Genomic DNA, 12,753 nt, shown 5'->3' with positions numbered 1-12,753 from the left:
CGTGGCCCCTTTCAGATGGAGGAGACCCTACGACTGGTTTATTACCCTAGCCAAGGACAAAAACAAACGCGGCTCTCTGACACTACTGACTACTGACTGCTATTGTTACGTTTGCTTTGAGTTCCGTTGATGGAAATCCCCAGCAGCCCTCCGTGAAAGCCTGACGGCACGGCGGTGTACAGAGTTCACGTTGTTCTGCAGCAATCAGTCATTCAATCAATCATTCACTCAGTCAGTCATACTTTATTTGTACTGAGCTTTTCACCAAGTGCTGAGCGGTTTGCTAGAAGCCCGGGCCAAAACCTCTGAGCGGCAAGCCAAGAAAACGGTGGTGAGCACGTACTTCACCATAATTTAGGGAAAAGGGCTTTTAATTGATTAATGCAGAGAGAGGGCAGAAAGAAACATGATGAATTTACTCAATAAAATATAATACAGACCACGCTTTCATGTCACTTTTTGACCAGTCAACAAACACAAGGCAATTTTCCAAACTAATCCAGAGTGGTCCTCTCCCATGCCCACTGCATTTATCTGTTTTCCACCTCATTCAGCTCCCTCTCCGAATCTGTTCCCTGTTGAATTAAGATGTGACATGGCTAAGCCGTGTGGGCATTAGCCTTGATTTGCCTCTGTCGAGCTTGGCCACGTTCTAAACTAGCCCTCCTGTGGCTGCAGGTGTTTGTCTTGTTTAGTGGCATTAAGTCTAATTCTGTCCTCTACCTAATGCTGCTGCTTGTCAATGGCAGCATAATGGTGCCGATACTAACTGCTTACTGTGCGATGTGTGTGTGTGTTTCTGTTTCTGTTTGTGTTGGTGTGTATGTGTCCACAGGAGGAGTGCCAGAACTATATACGAGTGCTGCTGGTGAATGGGAACAGGCTGTTTACCTGTGGAACCAACGCCTTCACCCCCATCTGCACCAACCGAACGGTACGAACAGTAGCTGAGTATCTCTTCTCATCCTCCTCTCTCTCTCTCTCTCTCTCTCTCTCTGTGTTTGTTTCTCCCCTTCCACCCTTCTTTGTCTCATCTGCTCTCCTCTGCCCTTCTCCATGAATCATTGCTTTCCTTTGCTTCTATTCCCTATATTAAATCATGCTGTCGTTTCATCCTCTGTATTTAAGTCTAGTCATGTTTGTTGTTTTCTCTTCTGTCCTCTCTCTGTTATGCCATGCCCTGTAGCTCTTATTCCCACACCTTAAAGGGACGCCTGCATTTTCATTTCGGTTTGCTATTTTTAGTTTTTTTTTCAGCAGGCTCTTGACACAAAGTCAGGACAACAAAGGAATTTTTTGTGTGTTAACTTGTTAGGTTGTTGTTTGCTGCTTCCCTTTCGTTTCTATTAGGAATGCTTACAGTGCTAACAACCATTTTTCTGGATAACTGAGGTGTCAGCAGAGAAACTACTTTATCCACTACAGTATGTGACAAGTGTCCAGTGAAGTAAAATACAGACCAGAATTTAAAATGTCACGGTATCCTGCTTACCTGTGAATAGAGATCGGGCCGCTTCTGGTATCTGCGCCTGCTATTGTGGGGTTTCAGAAAAGGAGGAGGCGGGAGTTTACTCTTACGATGACATTTGTTTTTCTCCAAAAGCACTGCATCCAAAGGTCACAGGCTCATAACGACTGTTTACCGCTGTGAAAATACATATAGTTGAAATGTCATGACATTATTATAGCAGTATTTCATCAGCCGCTGTCGTATTTACCCACTGAACGTCTGTTAATGTGAAACACTGGTTGAGCACAGCAACCGTCATGGAGTCACTCGTAGACAGATTTACTATCAGCGGTGATGGATGAACAGAGAGGGGGAAGAATATTCTATTAGTTGAATAAGCACTGGGAGGATGGCAAGTGATTCAACAGCTACTGAAACTTCCCTCAGACTTTCAGCCGTGCTGCAACTGATGATGAGGATGGTGGTGATGATGGTAGGAATGGTGGTGATGGTGGTGAAGATGAAGATAGTGGTAGAGGCTGTGGTGATGATGATGTTGATGATGATGATGAGAATGATGATGATGATGATAGTGGTATTGGTTGCGGTGATGGTTTTAGATGGTGATGATGAAGGTAGTGGTAATGGTGATGATGATGATAATGATGATGATGATAAAGGTAGTGGTGGTGATGATGATGATGATGATGATTATGATGGTAATAGTGGTGATGATACTGATGATGATGGTGATGATGATGGTAGTGGTGGTAATAGTGGTGATGATGACGATGGTGATGATGTCCATGATGGTGGATGATGATAAAGCTGATGATAATGCTGATGAATGATAATGATGATGATGTTGATGTTGATGATGATGCTAATGATGACGATGATGGTGGTTGTTGCGATGATGATGACAATGATAGTAAGCTGGTGATAATAAAGATGATGATGCTGTTGTAACTTATGCTGAGGAGGAAGAGGAAAAAGATCAGGAGGAAGAAGTGAATTGTGCGTACAACAATAGAGTCAACCTTACTGCGGACACTATTGCAACTCATTCATTCCGCTCACACTCGCACGACAGATAGCTACTAGGAGCCAACTGCAGCAGAATATCAATGACTGCCCACTAACAGATCTCAAATTGCACTTACATAGAGCTTTTTACTAGATTCCCCTTTATAGTGGACAGTTGAAAGTTCTCTCAATGGCCACTATAGCGCCCAGCTGGTTCTCACAGCAGCCTGTCTAGCTGTGAGCTGGCTCTAAAAAGTCTCTATCAGAGCCATTCAAGTCTAAAGTCACTCCAGTGTCCCAATCGCACAGCTGCTGGGCTTCGCCATAGAGAAGACTTTCACTCCGCTGCCTCAATATGCATGATGGATACAGTCTAGCCTCTCCATTTATGCTCTCTATCGCTTTTCCTCCCCTTTTTTTTTTAAAAGACCCTATTGACCCGAAAACAGCTATCCCAGCCTGCAGAATGAGCCCCGTCAATACCAGGCTTTCATCTCAGCACAGACAGGGCCGCTCTGTTTGGTCGGGCTGGAGTGCAGCAGAGGTGGTGGGTGTTAACGGAACCCTTGATCCAAATCGACCGGCTCCAGGAAACTGGCTAAAAACTTGCCTGTTTTCCCAACGCATGCCCTGAATGGCGTCTGGCATCCTGTGAGGAAGCGCTGTCCACCTGTTATTCAGCAACCGAAAACACACACAAGATTCAGTGTGCTGCAGATCTTTAGAGGATGAGACCGTTTCAAGGTCTTCTGTGTGAGCTTGGCATGTGATGTGATGGGTTTACAGTCTGGAGGAGAGAAGTGCCAGGCTGGACGTCAAATCGTGGAATCCTGATTGATAGAAAACTCATTGCAAATAAAATGACTTTAATTATACTGTAGTTGGGACTGTGGAACTGTACTGTGGGATTAAAAACATTAGATTGGTGCAAGCGTTTTAACTTTGTGTCATGGATTTACCCTTAGAACTTAGATGAACTTGGATGGAAGCAGAAGCCATAAGTTAATCTTCCTATGCTCTGTTTGCTTTTGCACCATAAAATATAATTACATCTTGGATATATATATAAAAAAAAAATGCACTCTTGCACTACTCCTCTTTGGTATTCAAGGCTGAGTCAGTGAGCTATGGCCTGGTTTTTTATTGGGAACAAGTGCACTGTGTCAGGGCTAAGCCTGGGTCATGCTGTAAAGTATTTTTAAATGCGGAGAGCTGGATTTGGCCTCATATTCAAAGGCAGAATGTGAAGGAAGACTGCATCTCACATTGAGCCTCTTATGAAAACGGAGAGGCCCTTCTCAGTGATGTGGCATAGTAATGTTTTAACCAGACAAACAGATGGATGTCATGTACAGATATTAGAGACCGAACCAAGGAAACACTGCAACTAGGAACGGCTTGGAGCCTCTTTTCAGAAACTCTACTGAAGGCGCAGGTGGTTTCTTAATTTTGGACTTGAGGCAGCTGTTGTATTTTGTGTGTTTATGCTGCTAATGATTCTAAATATGGTTTTTGATTATGCTTCCCGCTCCTGAAGGTTTTGCTCATATATATGTTTGTGTGTGTTACGGCACTGGAGTAGATGTAAACCAAACAAAACATAATGAGATGAAGTATTTTTGTGTCTGCACCATTTGCATATTGGCAAAAGCAAACAACACATTACCAGACTTGTCTGGTTTGCATTTTAATGTTGCCCTTTGCTACTTTTGTCCTACATTTTTTTTGTATAGAAGTTTTACACAGTGATCAGTTATTTTATAAAAAGTGGAAACTTGAAACCTTATTCCCAAGTAAGTTGTGGCTTATTGTTTAGCTTCCACTAACTTGAAACCAATGATTCTTTGCACTGATATGTATGTAGGAGGAGGTATATGCAATGTAAATAAAGCACATGTTCTTTCATAATGTCTACTGAGAAGTTTACTGACTTTGTCTTATACATCCCCATCCCTCTATGTCTCCCTTCTTCCTGTCAACTGTTTCTCTCCTTTTCTCCTCTCTTCTTTCCTCCCTCCTACCCTCGATCTCTTCCTTCACCTCCCTCTTTCCATCTCCCTCCCTCCCTCCTTCTTCCCCTTCTTTCTGCATGTTGCAGCTGACCAACTTGACGGAGATCCACGATCAAATCAGCGGGATGGCTCGGTGTCCCTACAACCCCCTGCACAACTCCACCGCCCTCATCACCTCCAGCGGGGAGCTTTACGCCGCTACGGCCATGGACTTCTCTGGGCGAGACCCCGCCATCTACCGCAGCCTGGGGGGGCTGCCGCCGCTCCGCACGGCCCAGTACAACTCCAAGTGGCTCAATGGTAGGCTTTGGGGTCCAGATTCAGGTGTTAGAGTGTAAATAGACTGCTAGGCAGAGAGGTTAAACCCCCATGAAATGCCATCTTTACTTCTGGATTTCATGCATTACCTGTTGAAACAGGATGTTAGGGCGGGGCATCATGCAGTGAGGGATAATTCAAAAGTCTAAACCAATGGAATATGAATCAGGGAGAGAAAGGTGGTTTTATTTGATGGGAGGGGTGCGGAGGGGCAGGATTGTTCAAAAATCTGATGGTTTTATTGGTTAGAAATGTATATTTATGCCTGCTAGTGCAGCATGAGGTCACCATTAAAGGTACTACGTAAAAGTAAAAGTAACAGGAGTTCATGGGGACTTCAAGAGTTGGGTGTTAAATACAGAAACGCTGCCATTTGCAATAGAGAGAGTAGCAAAGTGATCATTTTTAATCCCCGAAGGAGACATTGTGTTTTGGCTTGCCCCTTCCACAGGGAGGTCAGGGGGTCGGCTACAGAACATCGCCCCTTCAGCTGCTAGTGATTCATTGTCTTGCTCAAGGATACTTGGGACATGAGAGTTGGAGTCTGTGTCCCTTGGTTGAAGGATGGTCTCCCTACTCCACTGTGTACACCACTGTGCTGCCCAAAGTGCTGTAGCTGTTCATGAACAAGGAGAAACGTCATCTCTTCATAATTGTTTTGTTGCCTTTTTTCAGTGAAGGAGATTGTTGCAAGAGTTACTAGGCAACTAGAAAATCTCTTTTATTCTTTCACCCTGACTTTGAAGGCCATAAAATTGTAAATTCCTCTGAAATCAGTGTCTTTCCCCCTGAGAGCTCAGACCCACTTCACATGCTATCGTCCACCTGGAGCCTCAGTACGGATTGGAGAACTTAAGTTGTCCGGCCTACAGAGGAGCGGGTCAATCAGTATCTTGTCAGCAAGTGACTTTTATCTGATTCACATTTAAGCTAAATTGAAAAAATAAATTAAAAGCCACCACATACATTGCTTTCCTGCAACCTCTGGGAAAAGGTTTAATAACTAATTTTATGGCGAATTGATTTTTTTTCCCTATATCTCTCCCCGCACTGCCCTCCGAAGGTGCAGAGGAGAAGAGGGGTGAACCGGGGAGGGGGAGAAAAAAACGCTCTTTCATTTAAAAGTGAATTAAATCACTGTCAGGGAGAACAAAGTGTGCGGTTTAGATCCAATAATGTCATACATAAAGATGAACGCCTTAGCAGTGACAGTGTCGTGGGGGTCGCGTGTTTCAGATAGGGTGCGAGCTATTACACTACACCTGTTTTGGTCATTTCTCATCCTAACCTTTAGGTTTGGGAGATGAAAAATGAGTTTTCTTATTACAACACAATGCCATTAATAACATGGCCTACAGTTATTAATCCTGATCACCTGCTGCTGTGTGGGCTACACACCCACACATACTGCGAGTCAATCAGTCATAGCACATAGTCATACTCATTCTCTCTCTCTCTTTCTCTTACTCCTACCACCCTAACTATTTTTCTTTCTGTATTTCTTCTTCTTCTCTCTGCACACCCCCATCTCTCTCTTTGCTGTCTTCAATTTTTCTCTGTATCTCTGCCTTCTCTTTGTGGTTTTTCATCTACCCACCCCTTATCTCCCCCCACTTTCTCCCATTCATTTCTCCCCCTGCCTTCCTTTTCCTTATCGCTCTGTATTTTGCTCCATCTCCCTATCTCCTCCTCTCTCTCTCTCCTTCGGCAGAACCGAACTTCGTCTCCTCCTACGATATCGGCAACTTCACCTACTTCTTCTTCCGGGAGAACGCGGTGGAGCACGACTGCGGCCGGACGGTGTTTTCCCGCGCCGGCCGCGTCTGCAAGAACGACATCGGCGGGCGCTTCCTCCTGGAGGACACGTGGACCACCTTCATGAAGGCCAGGCTGAACTGCTCCAGGCCGGGAGAAATCCCCTTCAACTACAACGAGCTGCAGGGAACCTTCTACCTGCCCGAGCTGGAGCTGCTGTATGGCATCTTCACCACCAATGTGTGAGTGACGCGCTGTGTTCCTATCCAACTATATGTACATATATACTGTATGAGCAAACCTTTGAGATGTTGTAAAAACTACAGTGAATACAGTGGGAATTAGGTGCATTATACATATACTGTATATATAAAACAAATATACATACTTCCTGAATGTAGAAGAAGTTACGCCAGAAAACACATCCACAAGAGTCTTTAAGCTACGTCATCATTTGTCCAACAAATGCCTTTCTATGGCTATTTAATTTCACATTATTGGCAATTATTGGCAGAATTCCTACTACTTTTCTACCTCAAGCAAACATGATTTTTTATTTTGCAAAATTATAGCTAAATTTGCTGTTTTCATTCAGCATTTCTAATTCGCTGTATCATAATTTGCATAAAAATACTTAGATGGAAATTCAGCTATTGTGAATAATTGGTTTAAGTTGATCATTTGATTAAAATGTTTACATGGTTCAAAGTAATGCTATTTCACCCAACAACGCGGGTTTGCATGGATTTATTGGATAGTCGGTTTAATTTACTCAGTGAAGGATGTAACACAATGAGATGCAGCCCGTGGCCATGTTGATATCAGATGAAAAATACCAAAACACTTCATCAGATTTTTTTATTTTTTATTCTTTGTTGTTGTTCTTGATGTGCTTACATAATACCATCATATATTATTCACAGTGTTAGCTTAAAGCAGAAGACGCAGCACGCTTTCTTTCCCGCCATGTTGTCATTTGTGTAAACAAACATACCGACACTGCATCTGGGTCAACTTGGTATGTGAACTTTTTGACAGGCGCACTTATAAAAAAAAACTGAATGACACATGACTGGTGTTTAAGGGAAAACAAATCTAAAGCTTGACTAGAAATCTAGGTGTTTTAACACCTAACAACAGTTGTTATGCTTACTCGGATTTTGACCTTAAGACATTTACATGACAGATGCTATAGCTGGATCTTGCTTTAATCAGGCGGAGATTGGATAATTATTATTATTAGTGTGCATGTTGACATATCCAATGATGCAAATAGTTGTGCAGCGTAAAAGATACAGCAGCTACAACTGTGTTCACTCATTCCAGCAGCCGACTCACAATTGAATCACATAAAAGAAGCTCATCATTGCTTATTAAGATAAGTGTACACTGTATAATGTGTATGGGAGATGAAACAAAGATGGGATGCATCCATGGGTGAAAATTCTATTATTTTCTATTCTCACAAACATAGCATCCCCTCTTTCTTTGCATCTCTCCATCATTCTCTGTTCTCTCTCTTACACACAAACACGCACAGACACTCTCACACAAACACACACACACGTGCGCGCACACACGCACGCACAGACCATTATTAAAAGCTGAGTAATCTATTCTTTATGGTCAATGCCTTCACATTGCTGAAAAAGAAGTCTTTTGAAGGGTATTGGAAACATTTCCCCCTGCAGGCACAGAGTTTAATGAACAGCTGCATTGGATTATAATTCACATCGCCCAAGTCTCACAGTTTGAGTTGAGAGTTAATACTCTCATTCTTTACTTTCTCTTCGGAGGGAGGAGACCGGTACTTGTTGAAAATGACAGCTTGAAAAGTCAAAGCTGTATTTCAGGCCAGAGATCTGAACAGTTAGTCAGACAACTAGAACAGCTTAATTGTGTCCCATTGCCGGATTTATAATCCAGTAATGACGATCACTTACAATGCCGTCTGTGTCTGTCTTTGTTCGACGCTTGATTTGTATTGTTGGCTGAGAGCAATATAAATAGTTATGGAGGTCAGCTTGGCAAGGATCAACAATATCTAAACAGTTTGCAGCGAGTGCTATGGTTACTACTGTGCCCTTTTTTAAATCCCTCTCTTCTCACTTTTCCCTCTATTTCTCCCCGCTCATCCATCATCCCCTCCACCCTTCATCCCATCCTCTCACCCCCCTTTGGTCTGTCTCTCTTTTTCCCTTTTTTTCCTGTTCCTGACATTCAGCAACAGCATTGCCGCATCTGCAGTGTGTGCCTTCAATCTCAGTGCCATAACGCAGGTTTTCAGCGGGCCCTTCAAATACCAAGAGAACTCGCGCTCCGCCTGGTTGCCCTACCCCAACCCCAACCCAGACTTTCAGGTAACCAACCTACCTTGAAGGCCCTTCCTTTATTTCCAGAGAAGTTGAACTGCATAGACACACCCAACACAAAGTAAAAACGGGTTCAGTATGACAATGTGAAAAGTGTGCATGTGCTAGACCTGGGTCAAAGGTCTAATCTATGATGATCATTTGTTCATGCTTGATGTAATGTAGATCCACCACACTGCCCAGTCAACCAAACCAAACCACACAAATAACATCTCTGTGTTGGTAAGTGTGTGTGGGTGGGTGCATGCGTGAGCAAGTTCGTGTCTTTATGTGTGTGGTATGTGTGTGTGACTTCATTAATTGAAGTGTGTACTTAGTGATGAGCCTCAGCAAACTCTTCCCTCACATTAATTTCCTCTCTCTTTCAATCACTCTTCTCTCTGATCATGAACTTAGACATTACGACCGCTCGTTATAAAATCCAGTGATTTTACAATGGCACAAAAGTTTCATTAGGATGTCCCATATCCCCATTCTATTGACTGTCGTCCTTCATAATAAACGGCTCCTGTCTTGCTCAAGTGGCACTTCATGTTTATACTCCTTCCCGAACCCAGAGGGGCTAACAAAGGAATATCGGGGCGCCTTATCCCGAAGTGCAGCGCTGCTCTATGCCGATGACACAGAGGGAATGTTTTATTAAGAGAAGAGCTGGCTCTCAGTTGTAGCAGGCTTAGCAGATAGTGAGAGGTAATCCACACAGTGCTCCAAGAGGGATTGAATTCCCTCTGAGGTCTGGCTGCCAGTGGGGGTGACACACGCCTCCTTTCCACACATGTTCCCTATCAGAGACCCTCCATCATGCTTCTGTCAACCCAGCGGATGCGTAAACATTCGCAACGCCTGCTGTCAAGCACTTACACACACACACACACACACACACACACACACACACACGCTGTATCCACAATGATATGCAAACAGACAGAAATGCTCATGCAGAAAAGTGCTAGCTATATCAGTTTATTGAAAAGGCACGCACACACAACCACGCATCTGTGACACATATATAGGGGCCACTCGCCACTCTCACGCATTCACATACCTATGTCAGCACATCACTTCCAGTTGAGTGAAAATCGCTCACCTTCACGAAAACCAATTTCCCCTATCTGGTCAAAGCTGACCACAGATTCGGCCTGTTCAGCATACTGTAGGCATACTACAGTGGGATTTATATGTGCTATAGGCTTTTATAGGGCTATGTTCCACACGGATAAACCAGGATCTGCTCTTCCTCTCTGTCCCCATCTCTCCACCTAAGCTCGGGCAGAGCGGCTGCTCCTCACTGCTGGACCGAAGCACACTTTATCTAGGTTTCAGTGACATCTTCATCAAGCATTTGTCAATGTTGGAGGATTAGATTTACGAGCGCAGGATTTATGGCCTGCCCGTTTATCCAGCCCATGGCACACACACACACACACACACACACACACACACACACACACACAAACATAGGAACACACCGTCAGGAGGCTTGCATCCATAAAAGCTGCCAGCAACGTACATACTGTACACAAATACGCCCACACACATAGAGAGCTATAGATTTCTGCCAAATAGGGATAATTATGACTGTGAACTCATCATTCAACGCACACCGGCCATTGATTGAGAGCTTAATTCCCTGTCTGTCTGGAGAGAAAATCCCCCCCATTCATTTAAACCGTGCGGATTGATCCCGCTGGGTTTATTCAGGCTATGAGTCATGTTCGTTGGGCATTAGCAGCTAATACCGTCACTGCGTTGTATAGGTTTTCTGTCACATCGTAATTGCTTACTGTAAAAAGGCACTCGTAGTTAAGCTCTATATGTAGGGAGATATATTGATTTAAACTTTGAAAGGTATTTCAAGTGCAGCTGAGATGTGTCAATAGCCTGTGCTTTCCTTGTCAGCATTATGCCTTTGTTACACATTTCAACCATGTGCGATTACAATTACACGCAAAACTGACACTTGATAATTAAATACTATATTCAGATCTTGCATAATTGGGTGCTGAAATTTTATATAACCTGATAGCTATTTTAAACAAAAGCAGATTTTGCAAGAGCATATTTTTAAAGAAGCACATTCCTCAGCGGTGCTTCGCATCAGCCTGGCAGACCGCAATGCACTGATGATGAGAGAGACAGCTGAGTGTCGGACGGGCCCCCAGCCAAATGATGCTTCTGTCCCTCACCTTGACTCCACCGGGGAAATCACATTAATCACTCGTACATTCGCGGATGTCACAGACCCTCGCCAGTCAGCCTGCCTCGCCTCGTCTCACTGTTGCAGGCACGTGCCGATGCTGAGACGCCTCATACACTTTGGGATTCACACACATTCACAGCATGCAAGGACACATACGCAAACCCCATAAGGGAAACCTCATACGTATGTTATATGTATAATAGCCCCACACCACACTTGCTACACATTTTCATCATAAGCAAGAGGCAGAGTCGCACACACAGGCACACATACTGTACAGACAAGCACACATACACAGTGTTGCATTTCGCTGTCCTTCAGGGCTTTAATTTCCCATCTCCTGGTGTGGCGAGGGCGCTGATCCGTTAACCATCCCGGGGAAGCCCTCCATGATTCTCATCTGTCAGCTGTTGATTCGTGTAAAGTGTCTGAGCCGTCGCTAGCTGCTCAACAGTAACCTGTTCTCATCCAAGGTCCATTCTCAGTCCTGGAGCCATCACACGTATGGTGAGGCCATGCATGGATAGCCTGTGTCGAGTTCATACAGTGCTTCTCTGCTAAAAACAAAACAAGAAGAAGAAAAAAAAAACAGAGCCAATCATTTGGTTTGCTGTAATTGTCAAGCACAATATATTTTTGTTCTCTCCACTCAGTGTCTTAAAGTAGGCCTATACTTTGTGGATGGGGCCCCAGACCACAATCCCAATCCCAGCCTGGGACCCCTTTTCCTCACAAGGACATGCATGGTTAGCTGTATTCATCCGGCCCAGCTCCCTCAACTGGATTGGCTGCACGAGCGTGAAGCAATGGAAGGAAAACAGGAGAGATGACAGGAGATCTTTATCACTTTACCGCTCACCTTGGTGATGAAGGCTGTATCCGATTCACCTTGGCAGAAAGAAGGCCCTACTGAAGCTATTCTGAACATGCTCTACCAAAATAAATTTATTCCCTGACATTAATTTTAGTATTATGCTATCAGTGGCACAGCATGATAATGTTGGCTGCATCTGATAGTGGTGTATAGTATGATATACAATGCTGGTCAGCATAACTGGAACCTCAACAATTTGGTAGGCAATATTTCAAAAGGTCAAAAAAACAGCATTTGATCGTCGCAACTTCATTATTTTGAAGTCAGTGCAATTTTAAAAAAGTAATTTAAAATAAAGAAATAAACACAGAATATTTTTAATGTCACCTAAAACTATCAGAACCACATATAAACTATTACAGCCTCCAGTAACACAATAACATAAACATTTGACTCCTTAGACGTCCAGAGTTTTAGGCTTTCGAGCAAGCCTAAAACATTCACCTTGTAACCCCTTTTCGTAGACATAGGGTACTTTTCATTGAGCTCCTTCTGATAAATTAACTTGGGGAAATGTCTAACCGCATATTCCACATTGTACCCATGTGCTGTGGCATTGAATCTACTGTGGCAGCAAAAGCCACCTGTAATGCAGTGTGAGAAATCAAAAATGCTCAATCTGTGAGGATGAAATTCTCCCGGTGTTATGGGAGACTTTTGTTATTGCAACTAATAGGGTTTCCAGCCAGTTGCTTAAGTCTTGGGTGCTAGTAATGTTGATACTGTCATTTTTTCAGTGTCCTTTG

General features: G+C 43.6%; 1 protein-coding gene across 1 annotated transcript in view; it reads left to right on the top strand.

The window, feature by feature from the left end:
* sema5a (sema domain, seven thrombospondin repeats (type 1 and type 1-like), transmembrane domain (TM) and short cytoplasmic domain, (semaphorin) 5A) overlaps positions 1-12,753 on the top strand; it is a 78,233-nt gene that overhangs the window by 21,210 nt on the left and 44,270 nt on the right. The window contains exons 5-8 of the mRNA XM_071526054.1: positions 836-934; positions 4,575-4,788; positions 6,518-6,803; positions 8,786-8,921. Coding sequence (XP_071382155.1) covers positions 836-934; positions 4,575-4,788; positions 6,518-6,803; positions 8,786-8,921 — 735 coding nt within the window. The remainder of the gene's footprint in view (positions 1-835; positions 935-4,574; positions 4,789-6,517; positions 6,804-8,785; positions 8,922-12,753) is intronic.

Source organism: Centroberyx affinis, unplaced genomic scaffold (genome assembly GCF_046629955.1).
Source record: "Centroberyx affinis isolate AG114_WGS23_722 - 3 ecotype Tasmania unplaced genomic scaffold, CSIRO-AGI_Caff_v1 ptg001383l_1, whole genome shotgun sequence".
In the NCBI taxonomy this organism is placed as follows: domain Eukaryota; kingdom Metazoa; phylum Chordata; class Actinopteri; order Beryciformes; family Berycidae; genus Centroberyx; species Centroberyx affinis.
The sequence above is the reverse complement of the archived record's forward strand: the minus strand, read 5'-3'. Positions and strand labels throughout refer to the sequence as shown.